Source organism: Vulpes lagopus, chromosome 5 (genome assembly GCF_018345385.1).
Source record: "Vulpes lagopus strain Blue_001 chromosome 5, ASM1834538v1, whole genome shotgun sequence".
Lineage (NCBI taxonomy): Eukaryota > Metazoa > Chordata > Mammalia > Carnivora > Canidae > Vulpes > Vulpes lagopus.
The window spans coordinates 73,401,257-73,425,197 of record NC_054828.1 but is presented as its reverse complement, the minus strand read 5'-3'; the positions used below and the strand labels follow the sequence as shown (position 1 = coordinate 73,425,197).

The 23,941-nt window shown below is 38.8% G+C and overlaps 1 protein-coding gene across 1 annotated transcript in view; it reads left to right on the top strand.

The window, feature by feature from the left end:
- SNX27 (sorting nexin 27) overlaps positions 1–23,941 on the top strand; it is a 72,646-nt gene that overhangs the window by 44,356 nt on the left and 4,349 nt on the right. The window contains exons 3-11 of the mRNA XM_041755260.1: positions 690–882; positions 3,100–3,164; positions 5,503–5,607; positions 10,950–11,028; positions 12,854–13,017; positions 15,365–15,454; positions 22,440–22,589; positions 22,900–23,028; positions 23,467–23,526. Coding sequence (XP_041611194.1) covers positions 690–882; positions 3,100–3,164; positions 5,503–5,607; positions 10,950–11,028; positions 12,854–13,017; positions 15,365–15,454; positions 22,440–22,589; positions 22,900–23,028; positions 23,467–23,526 — 1,035 coding nt within the window. The remainder of the gene's footprint in view (positions 1–689; positions 883–3,099; positions 3,165–5,502; positions 5,608–10,949; positions 11,029–12,853; positions 13,018–15,364; positions 15,455–22,439; positions 22,590–22,899; positions 23,029–23,466; positions 23,527–23,941) is intronic.

Sequence of the window (23,941 nt, the reverse complement as noted above, 5' to 3'; positions counted from 1 at the left end):
AGATATCTGACTTCAGGAAAGGAGGTTTTTTTTTTTTTAAAGATTTTATTTATTTATTCATGATAGTCATAGAGAGAGAGAGAGGCAGAGACATAGGCAGAGGGAGAAGCAAGCTCCATGCAGGAAGCTCGACGTGGGATTCGATCCCGGGTCTCCAGGATCACGCCCTGGGCCAAAGGCAGGCGCTAAACTGCTGCGCCACCCAGGGATCCCAGGAAAGGAGTTTTTGCAACAAAGACACTTTGCTAACAAAATACTACTGTTACTTAGATCATTTTTAGACCTTCCTCTGGATGTTTGGGCTATACACAAGTATCAGTCACATTGCTTTATAGTACGTCCTCACTAATAAAAGTCCACTCTTAAGAACTGATAATTGCCTTTGAAGATATTTAAAACAATGTATCGGAGGTGACTTTAATAGCAAAAATAAGATTATGGGCCACTTGAAAGGAGTAGCACTCTTTTGTACATATATCATTTCTGGCATGTTAATTAAAAGTTAGCCTTATTTTACAATGACCTTGAACACATTGTTAAGTACATAGCAGAATATACCTCACCAGTTACCGGTCTGTGTTTTATTTTAGATGATTCTGTGATTTAATTTGTAGTAAGTAGGCTTTTTTTTTCTTTTCTTTTCTTTCTTTCTTTCTTTTTTTTTTTTTTTTGTTCTTTCCCCTCACCAGGTATACAATGTTTATATGGCAGGGAGGCAGCTGTGTTCTAAGCGGTACCGGGAGTTTGCCATCCTACATCAGAACCTGAAGAGAGAGTTTGCCAACTTTACATTTCCCCGACTTCCAGGGAAGTGGCCATTTTCTTTATCAGAACAGCAGCTAGATGCCCGACGTCGGGGGTTGGAGGAATATCTAGAAAAAGGTAAGCTGGCTATTAAACTCTACTATTTTAAATAGACATAGAGTCTAGGTATGTGTTGCAACTCCTAAACTTCATTGCTAAATTTCCTGAAACTCAGTAGTGAAAGCCAATCATATATCTGACCATCAGTGTTGAATGATCTGAGCTTTGAAGCCAAGACTGAAATGTCCAGTGCAAGGATTAATAGCCTATTTCACTGACTTGTTGAGCACTTAACAACAACAGAAAAATGTGTAGTTTTTGGTGCATTAGGGACCTAATTATTTATAGGGTTATATTATTTGCCAGCAGACACATACAGACTCATCAACATGCTAAATTGATGGGAACTAAGTGGGCAGTATTTAAAACATTTTTATTAAAATGATTCTCAGTTCACTAGCCTATCCTACTTGAAAACTCGTTTTTCCTCTTACAGGTGCCAAGTTGTAAGTAACCTAAGGTCCCATTGATATAAGCAGGTTATAGGTTGAAGTATTAAAACTCACTTGTTATCTTAGGACTTCCAGATAGTACATCAGAGGTCTGGAATGTGAATGCTGAAACATTTGCTTATCTGAAAGGCAAGGAGAAATGACCCAGATTTCCAGAATAAGATAGTCCATTTTGTGGCTCAGAGAAGAGATCTTGCTTCACTATATTACAGAGTTATATAATTTGTCATCTGTGCAGTAGGCTTTTCTTTAAAATACTAATTTAATAGAATAATGGTCCTTTGTGATATTTATTATGTCCTTGTATAAGAACTAATTGACCTAGTTGAGTTTTTTTTTTAAAGATTTTATTTATTTATTTGGGAAAGAGGGAGCATGAGTCGGGGGAGGGGAGAGGGAGAAGGAGACTCCCTGCTGAGCAGGGAGCCCAATGCGGAACTCTGTCCTGGGGACCCGAGCCAAAGATGCTCAGCTGACTGAGCCACCCAGGTGCCCCTGAATTTTTTTTTAAACTTTAGTAGAGAGCCTTATCCCTGAAGAAAAACTATTTCCCCTGTAGAAGGTAGTAAGACTTTATCTGTTTTTAGCTTTCTTCTAACATGGGATGGCCTCTAAACATAGCCCTTGAGAAATGAAAAAGGATATAAATTTTTAAATAAAATGAAGTAAAATCATCAGTATAACTCAATATCCACATGAGAGTGTCAGGAAATTAATTTTCTTAAATTTAAACAATTACCTACTTACTTTCCTTCCTTCTTGTTTCCTTCCTTCCTTCCTTCCTTCCTTCCTTCCTTCCTTCCTTCCTTCCTTCCTTCCTTCCTGTTGTTTTGAAGCTAAAGTTAGTGAGGTGAGAAGATGTGCTGAGCTTAGTGCTTAATTAACCATCCATTTTTTTTCCAAAGTAGTTTTAACTGCTTATGGTTCTCTGACTGTCCCGGTTCCTAAGCCAAGTAGACATTTTTCCTTTTGTATTTTAGTTTTGTGTTTGCTTTATTACTTTTTTAAAATATTTTATTTATTCATGAGAGACCACAGAGAGAGAGACAGAGACACAGGCAGAGGGAGAAGCAGGCTCCATGCAGGGAGCCCGATGTGGGATTCGATCCCAGGACTCCAGATCACGCCCTGGGCTGAAGGCAGGGCGCTAAACTGCTAAGCCACCCAGGCGTCCCTGCTTTATTCCTAATTGACCTTACCCTTGCTCTATTGTCTGATTTGTTCTTAACATGAGATCACAAAGTTAGATTTACTCTAGTGTTGTTTTTTGGGGGTAACTTCCTTTGGCTATGTTTAATATTTTTAGGAAGCTTGGGGATCCCTGGGTGGCTCAGTGGTTTGACATCTGCCTTTGGCCCAGGGTGCGATCCTGGAGTCCCGGGATCGAGTGCCGCATCGGGCTCCTGGCATGGAGCCTGCTTCTCCCTCTGCCTGTGTCTCTGCCTCTCTCTCTCTCTCTGTGTCTATCATAAGTAAATAAATAAATCTTTTAAAAAATATTTTTAGAAAAAAAATAAAAATAAAAAAATAAAAAATAAATAAAAAAAAATAAAAAATAAAAAATATTTTTAGGAAGCTTCATCTTTAAACATCCTCTTATTCCCCTCTTCTAGTTCATATTTATAAGAATCTTTCTTGTGCCTTAACATGTCATATGTCAGGAATGGCATACCACCTCTGCATTGCCTGCTACTAATGATTTACACTTAAACCTTGATATGTTCTTGACTTTAAAGTCTTGATTTTAGGGCCTCATGCCAGATTCTATTTTTATTTTCTACAGTGTGCTCAATACGAGTCATTGGTGAGAGTGACATCATGCAGGAATTCCTATCAGAATCCGATGAGGTAAGTCCCTTCAGTGACTGTTTACACTTTGGTTCCAAGTGCAGGAAAATAAGATCAATTATAGATGGAATTGCCATAAATTCCCCATATGATTGTTTTTTCAACTTTCCCTTTCTTCTCTATCTTGCTTGTCTTTCAAGACCAATGCTAGGTTCACCTTTTCTTTGAAGCCTTCTCTGATACTCAAGTCATTGGTTTTCCATTCCACCAAGAACTTATATAGTCAGGATTACTCAATCATCACTTTGTTGCTCTCTCATTCTCTAATTTTTTATACATTTAATCAAATTATCACTTTATATTTTTAGTTCACTAGACTGTGAATTACCTATAGATAAGAGCTAAGTCTTTTTTTTTTTTTTCATTCTTATTCAGGTAGAATTGACAAATAAGAATCATCTATATTGGGCATCCTAGGTGGTTCAGCGGTTTAGTGCTGCCTTCAGCCCAGGGTGTGATCTTGGAGACAGGGGATCAAGTCCCATATCGGGCTCTCTGCATGGAGCCTGCTTCTCCCTTTGCCTCTGTCTCTCTCTCTTTCTCTCTCTCTCTGTGTCTCTCATGAATAAATAAATTAAAAATCTTAAAAAAATATCTATATTTGAGGCATACAACTTGGTGTTGTATGTATATACATTGTATGATATATGTATACGTTGTGAAAGATCACCACAATCATGCTAGCGAACATATCCATTACCTCATAGTTATTGTTTTCTTTCTTTCTTTTCTGTGTGTGTGTGTGTGTGTGTGTCTGTGTCTGTGTCTGGTGAGAACACTTAAGATCTACCCTCCTAGCAAAATTCAAGTATATAGTATAGTATTGTTAACTCTGGTCACTGTGCTCTTATACATTAGACTCAAGAACAAGAGCTAAATCTTGGTCATCTTTATATTCCCAATGCCTTACCACAATGACAAGCATATTGTAGGTGCTTAATAAATATTTATTAAGTAGAAGAATGAATATGTAATGCTGCTATATTAAATAATGTGTAATCTGCTAATTAGTTTATATGTATATGTCTTATTTTCCCAGCTAGATTATAAGTTTCTTTCAGACAAGGGTATATAATGAGTAATGCTTAGGACAACTAATCTAGGTTTTAGATGATAAAAATTTTTTAAGTGGTAAATGAAGGTGGACTTGCTCTTAAATAGTTGTTTCTTGCTAATAAAACTTAGAAGGTCAAATATCCGTTAGAAGAAGGGCACCTGGATGGGTCAGTTGGTTAAGCATCCAATTCTTGACCTCAGCTCAGGTCTTTTTTTTTTTTTCTTCCAGCTCAGGTCTTGTTCTCAGAGTCATGAGTTCAAGCCCCAAATTGGGCTCTATGCTGGGCATGGAGCCTACTTAAAAGAAGTCTGGGGGGTGCCTGAGTGACTCAGTCATTTAAGTGTCTGCCTTTGGCTCAGATCATGATCCTAACTCAGCAGGAAGTCTGCTTCTCCCTCTCTCTCTCTGCCTGCTTGTGCTCTCTCTCATCAAATAAATAAAATCTTTAAAAAAATTCTGTTAATCATCAAAAGCAATAAGAAAGAAGGATCTTTTGAATTAAGGGATAAGACTTATTTACTCTTCCCTGGAAGAAAATTGGGCGTTACATTAACTCAGATTTCCTGCATTTCATCAATTTTTCCTGTCAGAGGTGTCATGATGACTTCAGGGTTCAGAAAGGAGCTTGGGATACTACTTGAACCAGTTTAGCATGTGTAACCATTTAAACCCAGAGAATATTTGTCAAAACTACTGCTTTCAGTTGTATCCTTTTCTCATTTGCAAGTTCCCAGTGTTTGGAAGTAAGTAAAAAATCTCTCCCTGGGTGTTTGACCTAAACTGCTTTACACAAGTGTTCTGTTTAAAATGTGAACACGGGCAGCCCCAGTGGTGCAGCCGTTTGGCGCCGCCTGCAGCCTGGGGTGTGATCCTGAAGACCAGGGATCAAGTCCCACATCAGGATCCCTGCATGGAGCCTGCTTCTCCCTCTGCCTGTGTGTCTCTGCCTCTCTGTGTGTGTATCTATGAATAAATAAATAAAATCATAAATAAATAAATAAAATCATAAATAAATAAATAAATAAATAAATAAATAAATAAATAAATAGAATGTGAACACATTGGCTTTAACATTTCTTTCCTCCGTCTTCTTTTTAAAGGTTAACAACGTCTGCTGTAGCCTGAAGTCAGCTCTTTGATTTATAAAATATATTGACTTTAAGGTGTCTTCTTTCCCCCCTTTTCATTGGAACATGTTTAGATTATTGCTTAGCTAGCATGTTACAAGGAGAATGAGGATATGCTGGCTCATAAATTCTGTCTCTCTGTCTTTTCCCCCAGAACTACAATGGTGTCTCCGACGTAGAGCTGAGAGTAGCACTACCAGATGGAACGACTGTTACGGTCAGGGTTAAAAAGAACAGTACTACAGACCAAGTATACCAGGTAAATTAGACTTGAACAAGTAGACTCATCATTAGATGGCTTAAAGCTACGGAAGATGGATTACATGAGTTAGTACATACAAAATGCTTAGACTGTCTATGTAATAAGTTTATTAAATGTTAGCTACTATCACTGATGTTATTATTAATGTGAAAGTACTTTGCTCTCCTTGAAAGAAAGATACAGTATATATCCTGGGCCAGAGTGGTTGTGATTAGCCCTCATTTTAATTGTAAAAAGTTTTAACATACATGAAAACAGAACAGAACCTCCATTTTTGCATCATTCATATTTAATAATCATCAAGATTTTGCCACATTTGCATTATATCTTCTTTTTTCCTTTTCCTTTGTTTAAATATTTTAAAGCAGATTCCATTTTTATTGAGCCTGTGTATATTTCAGTATAAATCTCTAAAAAAAATAAGGACATTCTTATATAAACACAAAGCCATGATCAGACCTAAAAAATTGACAGTAGCCCGGGTGGCTCAGCAGTTTAGCGCTGCCTTCAGCCCAGGATGGGATCCTGGAGATCCGGGATCGAGTCCCACGTCGGGCTCCCTGCATGGAGCCTGCTTCTCCCTCTGCCTGTGTCTCTGCCTCTCTCTCTCATTCTCTCTCTCTCTCTCTCTCTCTGTCTCTCATGAATAAATAAATAAAATCTTAAAAAAAAAAGTTAACAGTATTTCCATGGCATTAACTAATCCATTGTCAAATTTTCCCAGCTGTCTGAAAATGATTTTTTATAGTTGATTTGTTAAAATCTAGATCTAAACGAGGCTTGGTTTTTATGTTTGTTTTAATATAAAGTAATCTCCCTTCTCTTCCCCAGCTTTTTATTTCCATGTTATTGGTTTGTTGTGGAAATTAGGTCTGTGTTGCACAATGTCACACATTCTGAATGTATCTGTTTCTCTTATCTATGTCATTTAATACGTCCATCTTCTTACATTTTGCATAAATGGAAATTTGCTCTAGAGGCTCGATTAGATTCAAATTCAGTTTTTTTAAATAGACTACTTCATAATTGGTGATATATATGTACATCCTATTGCTTCTCAACAGGAGATATCCCACTTTTAATGATTCTAAGATTAATCAGTGGATTTAGGTGGTGATAACATGGACTCTTGATTGTAAAATTCCCCATTTATCTGTAATCAGGTGAGTGTATCATTGATGGTTGCTGCCTTAACCAGTGATTTCATTAAGGGTTGCAAAATACTGATTGTCTAATTCTGTCATTTATTCATATTGGTTAGGTAGAATTCTTCTGTAAAGAACTTTTCCTTACTAACTAAGACTATGTAGTTATCCAAAAATGCAGTTTGTAGGAAAGGGAGGATAAATATTTAATTTTCTTATTGCCAATTTCAGAGTAAAGAATTAGTGTCCTCGTTGATTCCAGTGATGTCCAATGAGATAATTATTTTTGTTTTGTTTTATATTATTTTAATATTGTGGGTTTTTAGATATTCCGTGTGATTTAATCAATAGCATATATTATCTTTGATGCTCACATTGTTCCATTTTTGGCCAGTGGAAGCTCCTTCATGTTTGCTTCTGTATTTTTCTGATGCAACTTATTTGTTTGTGATATAGCATTTTTGCTTTTTGGTACAAGATGTTCTGCCCTCACCTTTGTATATTTCCCATCCTAGTTCTAGAACCAGCCACTTTACTCAAGGAGTCCTGGTTTCTTTCTTTTTAAAGTTAATTTTATTTAAATGCAGTTAATTAACATATAATGTATTATTAGTTTCAGAGGTAGAGTTCAGTGATTCATCCATAGTTTATAACACCCAGTGCTCACCCTACGTCATGCCCATCACCCAGTTACCCCAACCCTGTTTGCAACCCTCAGTTTGTTTCTTTTTTTTTTTTTAAAGATTTTATTTATTTATTCATGATAGACATAGAGAGAGAGAGAGAGAGGCAGAGACACAGGCAAAGGGAGAAGCAGGCTCCATGCCAGGAGCCCAATGTGGGACTCGACTCGATCCCAGGTCTCCAGGATCACGCCCTGGGCCAAAGGCAGGAGCTGAACCGCTGAGCCACCCAGGGATCCCCTCTCAGTTTGTTTCTTATGATGAAGAGTCTCTCTCTGACTTGGTCTTGTTTTTCCCTCCCTTCCCCTGTGATCCTCTATTTTGTTTTTTAAATTCTGCATATGAGTGAAATCATATGATAATTGTCTTTCTCTGACTGACTTATTTAATTTAGTATAATAGTTCCATCCACAGCATTGCAAATGGTAAGATTTCATCCTGTTTGATGCTGAGTAATATTCTAGTGTGTGTGTGTGTACACACACCACCTTTTTTTTAAGATTGTATATATTTATTTGACAGAGATAGCGCTAGTGGGGTAGGTGGGAGAGGGAGAAGCAGGCTCCCTGTTGAGCAGGGAGCCTGACGTGGAACTTGATCCCAAAACCCCAGGATCTTGATCTGAGTCCAAGGCAGACACCTAACCAACTGAGCCACCTAGGCACCCTCTACCACCTCTTTTTTATCCATTCATTGTCAGTGGACATCTGAGCTCTTTCTATACTTTGGCTATTGTGGACATTCCTGCTATAAACATTGGGGTGCAGGTGCTCCTTTAGATCACTACATTTGTATCTTCGGGGGTGCTCCTTTAGATCACTACATTTGTATCTTTGGGGGAAATACCCAGTAGTGCAATTGCTGGGTTGTAGGGTAGCTCTATTTTTAACTTTTTGAGGAACCTCCATACTGTCTTCCAGAGTGGCTTCACCAACTTGCATTCCCACCAGCAGTGTAAGAGAAATCCCCTTTCTCTGCATCCTCACCAACATTTGTTCTTTCCTTACTTGCTAATTTTAGCCATTCTGACTGGTGTGAGGCAGTTTCTCATTGTGGTTTTGATTTGTCCTTCCCTGATGGCAAGTGATGTGGAGTATTTTTTCATGTGTCTGTTGGTTGTTTGTATGTCTTTGGAGAAATGTCTGTTCATGTCTTCTCATTTCTTGATTGGATTTTTTGTTCTTTGGGTATTGAGTTTGATAAGTTCTTTAGAGATTTTGTATACTAGCCTTTTAGCTGATAAGACATTTGCAGATATTTTCTCCCATTCTGTCGGTTGTCTTTTGGTTTTGTCGACTTGTTTTCTTTGCTGTGCAAAAGCTTTTTATCTTGATGAAGTCCCAATAGTTCATTTTTGCTTTTGTTTCCCTTGCCTTTGGAGATGTGTCTAGCAAGAAGTTGCTGCAGCAGAGGTCAAAGAGGTTGCTGCCTGTGTTCTCTAGGATTTTGGTGGATTCCTATCTCACATTTAAGTCTTTCAGCCATTTTGAGTTTATCTTTGTGTATGGTGTAAGAGATTGGTCCAGTTTCATTCTTCTGCATGTGCTGTCCAATAATCCCAACAACCATTTGTTGAGGACTGTCTTTTTTTCTTTTGTCTTTTTTCTATTGGTTATTCTTTCCTGCTTTTTTGAAGATTAGTTGGCCATAGTGTTGAGGGTACATTTCTGGGTTCTCTATTCTGAGAAATTATATTTAAAGGTCATAATCTGGGTGCTGGATAAAATCCTTGCTTTTAGGCTTTTTTATTTATCTTTAACTTGATTTGATTAAGACTTTCAGTGGGACTAACAGGTTTCTGGATATTAATGTTTATTTTTCCTTTGTAGCAAACAATGTTACCCATTCATTTTTAAAAAGATTTTATTTATTTATTCCTGAGAGACACAAATAGAGAGGCAGAAACAGAGGCAGAGGGAAAAACAGGCTCGCTGCAGGGAGCCCGATGTGGGACTTGATCCCAGAACTCTGGGATCACGCCCTGAGCTGGAGGCAGACACTCAACCACTGAGCCACCCAGGCGTCCCTGTTCCCCATACATTTACTCTTGTACTGTATACCATGGCAAAGGATATATGCAGAATGTGAGGTATTTTTGAAATTACAAAATGCTATGATGATTGTAAGGAAAATGTTAATTTTGTAGGTTGCTGATGTTTTGTTTTGTATTCTTTTTTTTCTCCCAGTATTTCTCTAGCAAGGCCAGTTACTTAATTTTTTGGCACTTTTCTCCTTTCCCTGAGACTTGTAGTTATAAGCCATTTTCCAAATCTTGAAAGCATTTCAGTTTCTGTTCAGTATAGAATGATGACTTAGAATATTTATAAAAATCTCTAGTTTCTACCTCACATTAGGGATGAACTTAGGTTTGATATGTGAGCAGATCTGGGAAGCAGGGTATAATTGTGTTTGATTTACTGAGACACTAATATTTAACAATTTTATCTTGTTCAATTAATACCTTATGTATATTGCAATTGATCTTGAAGAAGAATTGTACTATTTTGTGTTTTTTGAGTTTTGCTGTTGTTTGTAATCTCAGTTTTCATTTATTTACATAGTCTCTTTCAATTGCTTTTTGTCATATGAGCTCCTTAGAAAGAAGGACTAATACTTGTTTAATATGCTCTGTTGTCCTAACATTTTGCTGTTTTCATGTAGATGTTCATGATGATAATTCTTAGGAAATGGAGGTCCCTAACCTGAGGCATGGATCATCCAAAAAATAAATGAGAATAATTTGTGAAGCATGAACAAAACTGACAAACTATTTTAAACTCAAGAACCAAAGACATAGACTTTGTATGTTAACAGACTGTATTAAATGTAGGCTATATGTGTGAGAGTGGATATTTAAGAATTTATTTTCTTCTTAAGATCAGTTCTTAAAAAAATTTTTTTTAAAGATTTTATTTATTTATTTATTTATTTATTTATTCATTCATTCATTCATTCATGAGAGACACAGAGTGAGAGAGAGACAGAGACACAGGCAGAGGGAGAAGCAGGCTCCATGCAGGGAGCCTGATGTGGGACTTGATCCCGAGACTCCAGGATCACACCCTGGGCGGAAGGCAGGCACTAAACCACTGAGCCATCCAGGGATCCCTTAAGATCTGTTTTTATCAAGCAGATGACTTAAAAGTGTTGTTAAAAAGACCTTTGTTGGATGAAGTCATATTTCAGAGAGGAAAGATGATATTTAAGAAGAGATTACTATCAGCTTGAATTGGAGGGGGAAACTCCTATTTAGAGATGATAGCTGTTTGGGTCAAATACAGGTATTTTTTTCCCCTTGTATTTCATATGTATGCGTGCATGAGTACATGTACACATACATACAAAGAATAGCTATCGGTCATGAATTTAGTTCATTTGAAAGTAAGATGGCAGAAGTCCTTCCTCTCCCCCAACCCTGCCCCCCACACACACACATGCACACACCTGTCTTTTCCCACAGCATTGTCTGATTTATTTACCCTGAAATGCATCTATCCTGTTTATACAATAGGCTATTGCAGCAGAGGTTGGCATGGACAGTACGACAGTGAATTACTTTGCTTTATTTGAAGTGATCAATCATTCCTTTGGTAAGTGCCGGTCAGCCAATTTTAAGTTTTGTCTGTGGGTATTTTATTCTAATACATCAGTATGAAGCACCCAGATTGAAACTATTTGCCTAAGATGCCATTTATTTTATTTTATTTTTTTAATTTTTTATGATAGTCACAGAGAGAGAGAGAGAGGCAGAGACACAGGCGGAGGGAGAAGCAGGCTCCATGCACCGGGAGCCTGATGTGGGATTCGATCCCGGGTCTCCAGGATCGCGCCCTGGGCCAAAGGCAGGCGCCAAACCGCTGCGCCACCCAGGGATCCCTTGAAACTATTTGCCTAGAGAAGAAGAGCTTGCAGAAGGGGAGATCCCACTTATTAGGACTATCTCCCACAAGTGGACCAGGCAAATCCTATTAAGCCCAAGTCAAAAGGGTGTCTGATCACTGTCAATCCTTTTTCTTCTTTTATAAGTCCAACTTACTTACACCTAGTACTAAAACAGATACTTCATAGTTTTTTAAAAATCAGAGTTTCAAAATTAACATATTTCAATGAAATAGCCAAAAAGAGGGATGTTTTGTTTAGCCACAACTTGGTTTAGTGTGCTTTTATGCTTTTTGTAGGTAATTAAGAATAGCTTTTTATTTTCAGGAGTTAGAAAAAGCCTTTGCTTTAATGCATGTATTGAAGTTTCCATGTAAATAGATATTCTTTTTCTAGGAAATTTTATTGCATAGTGACAGGAAGTTTCTCATATTATTTTATAAAAACTAGAAACAGTGGTGACATTGGTTGCATTGAGATCACGAAGAGAAGGATGTCTGAGTGCTTGCTGTGAATGTTGTAGATTTCCTATCGTTTATGGGTCTTTTCCACATCATATATATATATATGGGGCTAAGTCCAGAAATAACAGATAATATTGATTGATCACACCTTCCTCATCCAGAAAGGGGGAAAGTTTGGTAGGTTTGGGTCATCTTGCCATCCCTGGTCAGGGTAGAACAAGGTCGATTTCCTCTGAAGCAGCCATCTCATTATTCTTCATCTTCCCAACTCCCTGTGGTCTAACTAGGCAGATAGAAATGTGCAGAAGATTGCTAAACCAGGACACTTGGATTCTAATCTTATCCTTTTTTTCTAAGCTTTAGTTAAGAAATAAAATGGGAAATACTAAATCTTTTTGCAGTGTGACAAAGTCAAGTAAACATTAAGAGAAGAAAACTCTGAGCCTTTCCAAAGTGAAGTAACATAGAAATTAAACATGGTAGTGTTTTATCGTGCTTGTGCATTGTTAGGAAGAAGAAGAAACATTAGTGGAAAAATACTTTTCTCTTTGATGAATGTCTTAGAGTTGGGGGTGGGGAATGGGAAGAGCCTTTTGGCTCTTAACAGTAGAAGCAGTTCATTGAGAATTGCCACGTGAGAGACTCTGAATGAACCATAGCTGGGTGGGTAAGAGGAGAGGCTTGCTTTAAAGATGTCCAGTGGAAATTGCTGTAATTTACCAGATAATGGGTAAGATATCTTAATTGACTTTGGAATAGATGCTGTCAGCACAGTCAGCATGTTAACTGAAGGGTGTGTCATACAGGTGATAGATTTCTGTCACTTTGAGGCTCAGTTGGCCATAGTTATAGTTAGAAGGGATATATTTGGCTAGAGAAATAGTTATTTTGTGGTCCCATAGCAGAGCTCCTTGGTGACTCCAAGCTGATGTTCTGGTTAAGGATAGCCTGTCATTCTTGATCTGCCTCACACAATTTGTGCTGAGCTAATTCCTTATGTATCTTTTCACTCTAGCTTTCTTTCTTTCATTCTTTTCTTTCTTTCTTTTTTTTTTTAATGTCTTCCCTTCAGTACGTAAGCTGGCACCTAATGAATTTCCTCATAAACTCTACGTCCAGAACTACACGTCAGCAGTGCCAGGCACCTGCCTGGCCATTCGAAAGTGGCTCTTTACCACAGAAGAAGAAATCCTCCTAAATGACAATGACCTTGCTGTTACCTACTTTTTTCATCAGGTGGGTGAATTGATCTTCCTGGAAAGGCTTGATTTCTTTTTTCTGTTTATATGTAGCGAATAATTTGCCAATATAGTGTGAATGCTTAGATAAAACTGCTTTGCCTCCTGGATCGTAGTTAAGTTGCATTTTAAAAATATTCTATCAGGGGGCGACTGGTTGGCTCAGTCAGTAGAATATGTAACTCTTGGTGTTGGGTTTGTATATTTGAGCCCCATGTTGGGTGTAGAGATTACTTAAAATCTTTTTTTAAAAAATATTTTACTTATTTCAGAGAGAGAACGCATGTGTACATGGAGGTGGGGAGGAGAGGCAGAGGGAGAAGCTCTCTGTTGAGCAGGGAGCCCGATGTGGGACTCGATCCCAGGATCATGGGATCATGACCCAAGGCGAAGGCAGACGCTCAACCAACTGAGCCACCCAGGTGCCCAAAAATAAAATCTTTAAAAAAATAAATAAAATTAAAAATGTTCTATCCTATTTATGGAAGATAAATAAGTTTAAGAAGTAAAGATGTCCTGGAGTTAAGAATAAATTTATTAGAATGGCTCAGTGGTTGAGTGCCTCCCTTTGGCCCAGGGTGTGATCCTGGAGTCCCGAGATCGAGTCCCACATTGGGCTCCCTGCATGGAGCCTGCTTCTCTCTCTCTCTCTCTCTCTGTCTCTCTGTGTCTCTCATGAATAGATAAATAAAATCTTTAAAAAAATTAATTTGTTATTACTTTTTAAACAGGAAATGAGCATATGGCTATGTACCTATTAAAAATTTTTCATCAAAATTATACATAGAGTTTAAAGCCTCAAAGAGTTCTACACAGGTTATTATGTATTAGTTACCCCACTTATCTTTATCTCCCCTCCCCTTAGGCAAACATTTTTCACCTCCCTTAGCTTTTGTTTGTTGTTTGCTTTATATTTATTTCCATGTCTCTTTTATAACTTGGTTATATTGATCCTACTTGAATTTTCAGATTCAAGCAGTATCTCTTAATTTCCCACTATCAAAGATGTACTCTAGCTCCATTTCTTTCTCCATTCCCACTACATACCATACCCATACTGAAGTGTACTTTGCTAGATCATAGAGCTAGAACGTTGAACTAGTTTCTTGACTTCAACTCTGAATTTATTCTATTATGTAAATATTTTCCCTTAAAAAGGCTTTGGGGAATGATTTCTACCTTACCAGTCTTCTGGTAAAAGTTCAAGTGGCCCCTGCCTAGTGCTTGCAAAAGTTGTCCTTGTAGTAAATCACTGCGATTGGATTCTGAAATGCCCTGGACAAATGATTCCATTTGTTCTTTCCCTTCCTTTTTTCTCTCTCCTACAGAGGAGTTTTCCCTTCTATTAGAATTCAAAAGTTTTTCTTGGGGTAGAGTGAGGTGGGGAAGGGGATGTAGCTAAGTCAGGAGTAGTTTAGAATTAACATATTATATCTAGGTACCTTCATGCCTATATCAAGTCCTGTTGGGGATTTTTGTTCTTGTGCGATCTCAGATTTATTGACTCTCTTCTAATTGCTACCACCCTACACTTCATACTTAAAGCACCATAGCATCATCAGTCTCCCTTATTTTATTCTCTCTATAGCTTGATTCATTTGGCACTCATGTATAAATCAGTCTGTCTTTTAAAAATAACACAAGTTTTTATTGCTTATTTTACCTCTAGTAGTCCTTAGTGCTATCCTTAAGTCTAAATTTCTGTGCCTGTTTTCTGGGATCCTTCATAATCTGTTAATTTACCCACCCAGCATTATATTTTGTTGTCCCCTGACACGTACCTTTTATTTAAATCAGGCAGATCTGTCTTCTGAGTGTATATAAGCTCAGTTGGCATTCCTGTTTACTGACTTCCGGTTTGCAGTTTCTTCTGTTCAGCCTAACCTTTGGAGTCCAACTAAGGCTTCCCTGATACATATAATTAGCAAAAAAACTCTACTGTTCTTTTTTTTTTTTTTCTCTGCTGTTCTTATTGAGTGTATTACTTACTATCTAAACCATACATCTTTGCTACCTCATTGTTACCTTTAACAATTATATACTGTTTCTCAGTGTTCTCTCATTGTTTCAACCTGTATAAATTAACTGGAATTTAAATCTCTTAACAGGAGAAACAAGATCCCTGATGTATCTAGAACAATTCTTGAGTACATTTAAGGCACTCTTTAAATGCTACTTATTCCAAAAAATATATCCTTGTGGCAGAGTTCACTGGTGATGATGATCATGGTCCAAATGGTTAAGAGTTGTTCTGAAAATGAATCTGTATCTCTTTATTTTTATCAAGAATGTGCTTGATGATGACTTTAATGTTCCTTTCTTCCCTACCCTTGTTTTGGTGATAGGCTGTTGATGATGTGAAGAAAGGTTACATCAAGGCAGAGGAAAAGTCCTACCAATTACAGAAGCTGTATGAACAAAGGAAAATGGTCATGGTAGGTTTATGTCTCCATAATCTCTTTATAAAATCCCACTTCTTATCTCTTAAACCTGTTGTTCCAGTCATTTTTGAAAGATGTTACAACTGGTCAGTGGCTTAATTAATTTAAAAAAAAAAAAAAAGGAGGGGGATATAGACCTTCATGTAGTAGCCCCCTATGTTCCTCCATTTAGCATATAAGAGGATATTTTTCTATATATAGATATAGAACTTTATTATGGACAATAATCAAACAGCATTATTTTTTGATTAAAAAAGTTCTAAAACAGGGGATCCCTGGGTGGCTCAGCGGTTTCGTGCCTGCCTTTGGCCCAGGGATCCAGTACCGCATCGGGCTCCTGGCATGGGGCCTGCTTCTCCCTCTGCCTGTGTCTCTGCCTCTCTCTCTCTCTCTCTCTCTCTCTCTCTGTGTGTCTATCATAAATAAATAAAAATCTATAAAAAAGAAAAAAGTTCTAAAACAAAGAAGTGCAAAACATTTAATATCAATTCTCTTAAGAGTTGATTTTTTTTAGTTTGCCTTTTTTTTTAAGATTTTATTTTATTTTTGACTTTTTTAAGATTTTATTTATTTACTTGACACACAGAACACAAGCAAAGGGAGTAGCTGGTGGAGGGAGAGAGAGAAGCAAGCTCCCTGCTGAGCAGAGAGCCTGACTTGGGACTAGATCCCAGAACCCTGAGATCATGACCAGAGCTCAAAGCAGATGCTTAACCAACTGAGCCACCCAGGAGCCCCAAAGAGTTGAGATTTAGATTTTTAACATTAGAAATTCTTTTATTTTGGCTCAGGTCATGGTTTCAGGATCATGAGATAGATCCCTACATAGGGCTCCATGCTCATTGGAGAAACAGCTTGAGATTCTCTCTCCCTCTCTCCTCTGCTTCCCCGACCCCCTGCATGCATGTGCGTGCTTATGCGCTTGCTCTCTTTCTCTGTCTCTCTCTCTCTCAGATCTTTGGGGAAAAAGTTATTTGTGGTTTAGCAATTGCAAAATTATGTGTCTTTACAACTTCCTTCTCTGCAGTTGCTTAAAACATGTATACTCAATGGTGTTTTTGGTTAGTGTGATATCTTAGAGCTGTTCTGTTGGATTTGATAGCTGCTGGCCTTATGTGGCTATTTAAATTTAATTTTAAATTCATTTAAATTAAATAAAATTTAAAATTCAATTCCTCAGGTGCATTAGCCTCATTTCAAGTGTTGAGTAGCCACATATTGCTAGTACCTACCATGTTGGACAGCTCAGATACAGAATATTTTCATCATCATAGAAAGTTCTGTTGGAGAGGGCAGTCGACAATAGTCCTTAAATGTTTTAAAATGAGTATTCAGTTGCACTTGCCATAAATACAAGAATAATTGTCAAAAGTAAAATTTGTAAAGAACACTTATGTAGGAATGCCTGGGTTGCTCAGTGATTGAGCATCTGCCTTTGGCTCAGGTCGTGATCCCGGAGTCCAGAGACTGAGTCCCGCATCAGGCTCCCTCTGGGGAGCCTGCTTCTCCCTCGGCCTATGTCTCTGCCTCTTGTTCTGTGTCTCTCATGAATAAATAAAATCCTTAAGAAAAACACAAACTTTCACTCATAACATTTTAAAATTTCTTTCTTGACAAATTCACATATAGTGGAAAGTTTTCCAGTTACAGTTTTTCATGATTTCACACAAGGCAGCTACTAATAGGTCACTTGAATTTCTTTTGTACCCTCTGTGTGAGCACTTTTTTTTTGAGGAAATATTCTCTTTCTAAATTAATTGGTTTGGAATAAGAATGCAAATAAGTCACTCATTGAACTCAGCCCATAATCTTATGTCTAGCTGGGATAGTTATTTTATCACTTATCTGACAACAAGTAATAAATCTGTTTGTCTTAGAAAACTGCCAGAGATCATGGAACCATTTACCAATGTTCATACCAATAGGCTAAAGTAGACAACACAAAAATCTTTTAAACAGAATTAATTCTTGGGATCCCTGGGTGGCGCAGCGGTTTGGCGCCTGCCTTTGGCCCAGGGCGCGATCCTGGAGACCCGGGATTGAATCCCATGTCAGGCTCCCGGTGCATGGAGCCTGCTTCTCCCTCTGCCTATGTCTCTGCCTCTCTCTGTGTGTGTGTGTGTGTGTGTGTGACTATCATAAATAAAAATTTAAAAAAAAAAAAAAAAAAACTCTCATAAAAACAGAATTAATTCTTGGCAGAATTTTGGTAAAGAGAATTTTACTATGTGAGAAATAGGATTTTAAAACCCATTTTGGGATGGCTCAGTCAGTTGAGCATCTGATTTCCACTCAGGTCATAATCTCAGGATCCTGGGGTTGAGCCCCTGTGTCAGGTCCCATGCTTAGGGGGGAGTCTGCTTTTCCCTCTCCCTCTGAACTACCCCCCCCCCCATCTTTCAAATAAATAAAATCTTTATTTAAAAAAAAATTGATTTCCACCTGTTCTTTAAGATCATGGCATTGTCTTCTGTATATTAACACATGATTCTGACCAGCACATCTGCATCTTTTTGGTGAAAAGGACCAAATACTAAAGGACCATCAGCCTCTGAAATACTTTGCCTTTGCCAAAGGCAACAAATATTTCATAAGGGCATTTGATAACAGCAGTATGGAATATAAATTGTTTTTTTGCACATGTGGTACTCTAGACACTGTCTTTCATATATGCATTCAACAACGAATATTTGTTGACTACTAAGTGTGTGCTAGGCATAGTGGAAAATGTTTAAAAAATATAAATAGGTTTGGGTTGTTCTATGGCAAAATATAGAAGATCTGAATTTAACAAGTATGGTAATCTACTAGAAAATTACTTTTAAGCTCAAATTTATATCCTGTAATCACTCAACTGAGAATTTAAGTACAAGAGCGCTTGGGTGGTACAGTTGGTTGAGCATCCAGCTCTTGGTTTCAGCTCAGGTCGTGGTCTCAGAGTCCGTATCTAAAGGTCATGAGCTCTGAATGGGTGCCTCTGCTTAAGCTCTCACTCCCTCTCCCTCTGCCCCTTCCTTCACCAAGCTCATGCATGTACGCTTCCTCTCTCTCTCAAAAATAAAAAAATGAATTAAAAAAAAAACCCAAAACTTGTGTACAATTGATGTATCCCCCTTAGATCATTGGAATTGAGTATAAGATATGCTTAAACATTTATGGAATTCTGTTGTCTTGAAAACCTAGTGACAAGTGTGTACTAGCCCTATAATATTGCAATTAGATTTTAAATAAAATCCTACCAAAGTTTGAAAAGCTTGAATTTCATTCAAGTATAATCTCATGTATTCAAGTATTAGTGTTCAAGACGTTAGCCTACGCAGTGGTCATGTTCAGTACATTGAAACTTCCCATACAGATGGACCCTTCTGAGCCCATGCATCTTGATACTATTATCTGTGGCAACTTAATATGGTTGATAGGCCTAAGATCAGGCCAAATCACTACTATTAGTTGCCAAATCACCGTGAGACCTTCAATTCAGTCCACTTCTCAGTTTTAAGTTTTTTTTTTTCTATAAAATGGGAATGTTCAGATTGCCAGCAATATATCAAGTAGACTTGACAAAATACTCCAAAATTCTGAAACATTCTGTAAGTTCCCTGTTTTCCAAATATAGAGGACAGCTTATATCTTTATCCTTTGAGCGTATCTAGGAATATAGAGATTTACTGAAAGCTGAGAAATACTACGTGAAAACCTTACATTTCCCATACGAGACTTTACCTCTGTCATCTGACCAAGGCCACAGGTGAAACCTGTTTTCCACCACATTGGAAACCTTAGTTTCCACTCAGGTTATTTTTTGAACTTAACACCGTTAGAAAGTCCCTTGAAGGTCCTTTGCTTTCAGGGACTACATTCTTGAATATAGAGGGATAAATCAGGATTTTGATTCAAAGGCAAGAGGGAGGGGCACATACTGTGTGCCTGATACTGTTCTAGGCACAATATGTACATTCTCATTTCCTCCTTAGAACAACCATGCATGGCATATGTTTTTCCCTCTAGCAGGGAAACGAAGTTGGCAGCAGTGTCCTTCATTTCCAGATGGTAGAGGGGAAGCCCCCAGGCAGAGTAACTTACACAAGGTCACAGAGATAGAGTTCAGGGTATGCATAGCTTCATGCCTCATCTGATGTCTTTTCCTAATCCCTCCCTTTGTCTACATGTTTCTCGTTTTGAGAAATAAAATAAAGCTCCCTATTAGGAATATGGCAGAAATATTTTTTAAACAGTATTGGTGCCTTTCAGAGAGGAGAACTCTCAGCAAATGTGTCATATGTGAGGTTGTTTTGGTAAAGGACTCAAGCAGAACCAATTCCAAGGCTATGTGATGATACCTCCCCAGCATTTGCAGAGATCCTAAGCACCTTTGAGCAGAATTTGCTGCTTACTGAGGATGCAAAAACTTTCCCATGACTGTTAGGGGAATGCCTTGGATTGAGCACTGGAGGGCTGCTTGCAGGACACTCTTCTTTTTCTCTTTAATACTTTATTGTAGAAAATTTCAAATATGTAAAGAAGTTGGAATAATAGTACATTTAGCCCCTATGTACTCATTACCTAGTTTCAGCAACCTTCCACTTTTCTGCCATTCATGTTTCATCTGTTTCACACGCATGCTTTTTTTCCCTTGGAGTTTTGAAGAGTAATTTCCATACACATCACTTCACAGGGCATTCCTGAGAGAGAAAATAGTTGAGCCCTCTGGCTAAGGATAATGGAGCCTTTAAAATTATTTTTTAAAGCTATCATTTATTGAATACCTAATTATGTACTAAGTACTATGCTAAATACTGGTCACAAATAACTGTGATATAGGTTTTATTATTTCCCTTTTCACAGGAGAGGAAGCCAAGGCTCCTGGGATTTGGTAATTTGCTGAAGCACAAGTACCTTGCCCAAGGTTACATAGTTAGGAAGTGATGCAGCCAGGATTCAAGCCCAGGGTAGTCTGAGTCCAGGCCCTTGACCACTCTTTATCCTGCCACCTATCTCAACTTTTGTTTCTGCTTATAACCCCAGAAGAGTTCAGTTCCATGGCATACCTGTTCTATATACCAAAATTTAGGGGCCAGGGATATCTTTTTGCTCATAATGCTAATGGAAGGGCCAAGCAGTATCTACTTTTAACCCTAGTACAGGAAGGATGATGAGATATGGGGTTGGAGTTGGGGTGATGGAAGGAGAAATGAGAAAAGAAATGATGCAAATCAGGTATTGTGGCACTTTTGAATCGACTCTGTTGCTATGTTCTTGCTATCATTTTATAATTTTTCCCCTTCAAAGATGCCATTATTTTACTTAAACAGAAATAAATACAAAATAGGGAAGGGAGCATGTGGTGTGATTCCCCCCCCCCCCCCCATGGGCCTTTAAGTCTTTCCAGATAGGGACGCCTGGGTGTCTCAGTGGTTGAGCGGCTGCGTTTGGCTCAGGGCATGATCTCGGGGTCCCGGGATCAAGTTCCACATCGGGCTCCTCACATGGAGCCTGTTTCTCCCTTTGCCTATGTCTCTCTCTCTCTCTGTGTCTCTCATGAGTAAATAAATAAAATCTTTTTTTTAAAGTCCAGATAGGGCAGCCTGGGTGGTGCAGTGGTTTAGCGCCGCCTTCAGCCCGGGGCCTGATCCTGGAGACCCAGGATCAAGTCCGACGTTGGGCTCCCTGCATGGAGCCTGCTTCTTCCTCTGCCTATGTCTCTGCCTCTCTCTCTCTCTCTCTCTCTCTCTGCGTGTGTCTCTCATGAATAAATAAAATCTTTAAAAAAAAAAAAAGTCCAGATAATCTCCAGGGCAGTAGCAGTGGTCTTGGGTACCATTCATTGGTACCAGAGCTACAAGTTGCCCAGGGTCCTTTTTGTGCCTCAGTCCCTTTGTCTCTTCTCTCCTAGGCAGGTGACTCTCTAGTGTGTTCCAGTCTCCCTTCCATCTAGTGCAAATCAGCTAGTGTGCTGTGCCTCTGTCTTCTCTCCAGCACTTCCCACATGTCCCCTGAGTGCTCTGTTCTCCTGTGTGCTGGGCAGCTGGGGGTGTGGGGACTCAAGGCTCTTTGCTTATTTCATAGTCAGTCCCTGAGAGGAAACCGGGTCAGAGTCCATGCGTCTTTTTTTTTTTTTTAATCATCTTTTCCCTATTTCTCTTCTGCTCTCCTTCCCACTCATCTTTTACTCTCTCCTCTTAACTCAAAATAGTAAGTTGAGTGAAAGACAGGCCAGTCTTCACTGTAGAGGGGAAAGGACAAAGCTGAATTAGAGCCCTTTCTGAATCAGTCTTGTAGCATTTTACCTCTGAGGGCTGTATATGCCACTCAGTTTGGTCCACATGCTTTTTAAGGAGGCACATGTATTTAGAGGCCATGGGATGGTGGTGCTGATTTGGGGACCAAGATTTTCTTTTCTTTTCTTTTTTCCTTTTTTTTTTTTTAGTGGCCAAGGAGTTAAACCCGGCTTCTAATCCTGATTGCACCATTTATTATTACCTGTGACCTTAAGCAAGTCTCTTGTGACTCTGGGTCTAGCTTTAACAGTTTTTTTCAACATGTTATGAGTAGGAGATTTGGGGTAACCTATGCCTTGTCACAGAGATCCTTGTAACTTTTGATTTGGGAGGAGACATGAGTTCCCTTTCCTTAATCATGCAGATTGGTTTGATTCCCATCTGGGAAGCAAGTGAAAGAAGAGACAGACCTAAAGGCCTTGTGAGTTCCTCTAGACAGAGCACCTCTTCTGGCTTCGTTTGTGTACTTTTTGAGGTAGAGAAAAGAGGTGGGGTTGGAAGTCTGAAGATAGAAGCTGGAAGTGGAACAAAGGATCAGCTCAGAGTCCTGGTTCTTCTTAGGGCTGAGACCAGAGCATGGTCTTCAGGTTACTGGGTGGGAGGATTCTCTTTTTTCTTTCTCTGTTGCCATACCAGCAGCCCTTCATGGTGGTTTAATACCACAGTAACCTGTTTCACCTTTTTTTTTTTTTTTTTTTTAGTACCTCAACATGCTAAGAACTTGTGAGGGCTACAATGAAATCATCTTCCCCCACTGTGCCTGCGACTCCAGGAGGAAGGGGCACGTCATCACAGCCATCAGCATCACGCACTTTAAACTGCATGCCTGCACTGAAGAAGGACAGCTGGAGGTGACAGTTCAGCATGGGGCTGGGACTGGGAGCACTAGGGACACTCTTGCTCACTTAACTTGCTGAGATTTTTGTTCCTAATGCGAGGGGAGATTAAATCAAAGCTATTTTGATGGGGTAGGTAAAACCATACTGGATCCACACTAATTCTTATCTTTCTGGCTACTCACACTGACTCTTACTCTTCAAAATCTTTTCATTGGAATGATGCAGACAAGTCACTCATTTCTCTTCTGCTGTCTGGTTCAGAACCATCCTAGCTAAGCTTCCAGCATTCTCAGACTCACACTCTTGTTCTTCATTTGTTTAGAACCAGGTAATAGCATTTGAATGGGATGAGATGCAGCGATGGGATACAGATGAAGAAGGAATGGCCTTCTGCTTTGAATATGCACGAGGAGAGAAGAAGCCTCGATGGGTTAAAATCTTCACACCATACGTGAGTGGTAGACAGGGAGATACTCTTGGGGAAGGTAGATTGGGTTTGAAGTTCTCAGGCCTAATGCATAAATGAGAGCTGTAGAGATGGCAATTGTGTTTTGAACCCTAGAACCCCCAGGTATCTTCCTGCCTTTCCTGGAGGACCGATTTGACTCACAACTACCACTAGAAGGAGCCAGAGAATAGTAGATGAACCAGGCTTGTTTTGGTTGGTTGGTTGGTTGGTTGGTTTTTGGTTTTTTGGTTGTTGTTTTGTTTTGTTTTTTGTTTTTTTTTTTTTGTTTTTTTTTTTTTGTGGTGCTTGTCAGGGTTTTTCTCTAGGCTGAGCAAGTTTGGAAGGTGGGGTTACTGTGGGCAAGAGTTCAAAGGCATGGCCCTGTGATGCCTGGTCTTGAGAAGTCAGTGTTGCTATGCTGTTTTTGTTTTTGTTTTTCAGTTTAATTATATGCATGAATGCTTCGAGAGGGTGTTCTGTGAACTCAAGTGGAGAAAAGAGGTAATTGTAAGCAATCTTGAATTGACTTTTCATTGTTTTGTTTGTTTAAAATAATAGGCCTATGGCCAAATACCTGGAACCTTCACCTCATCTCAGTCTTTTTAGGAATATTAGCTAGAGACTGTTTATTCTTCTAGAGAGATTATTCTTCTAGCCTTTGGATGCTGAATAGACTGTGCAAAAGAAGCCCTGCTTCTTCCCTCATCTAATGGGTAGCCATTGGCTGCAGGCTGTTCTATCTCCTGTGATTTCATGGACCCTTCTCTGCTGGTTTTTTTTTTGTGTTTTGTTTTGTTTTTTAAATCAAATCACTGCCTTGTTGTTCCTGACCCAAAAGGGCAGCTGTCCTCAATGTTAGCTGTTCTGACTAGAACGGAGTCATGACAGAACCTGTCTGGGCTAATCAAGAACGCAT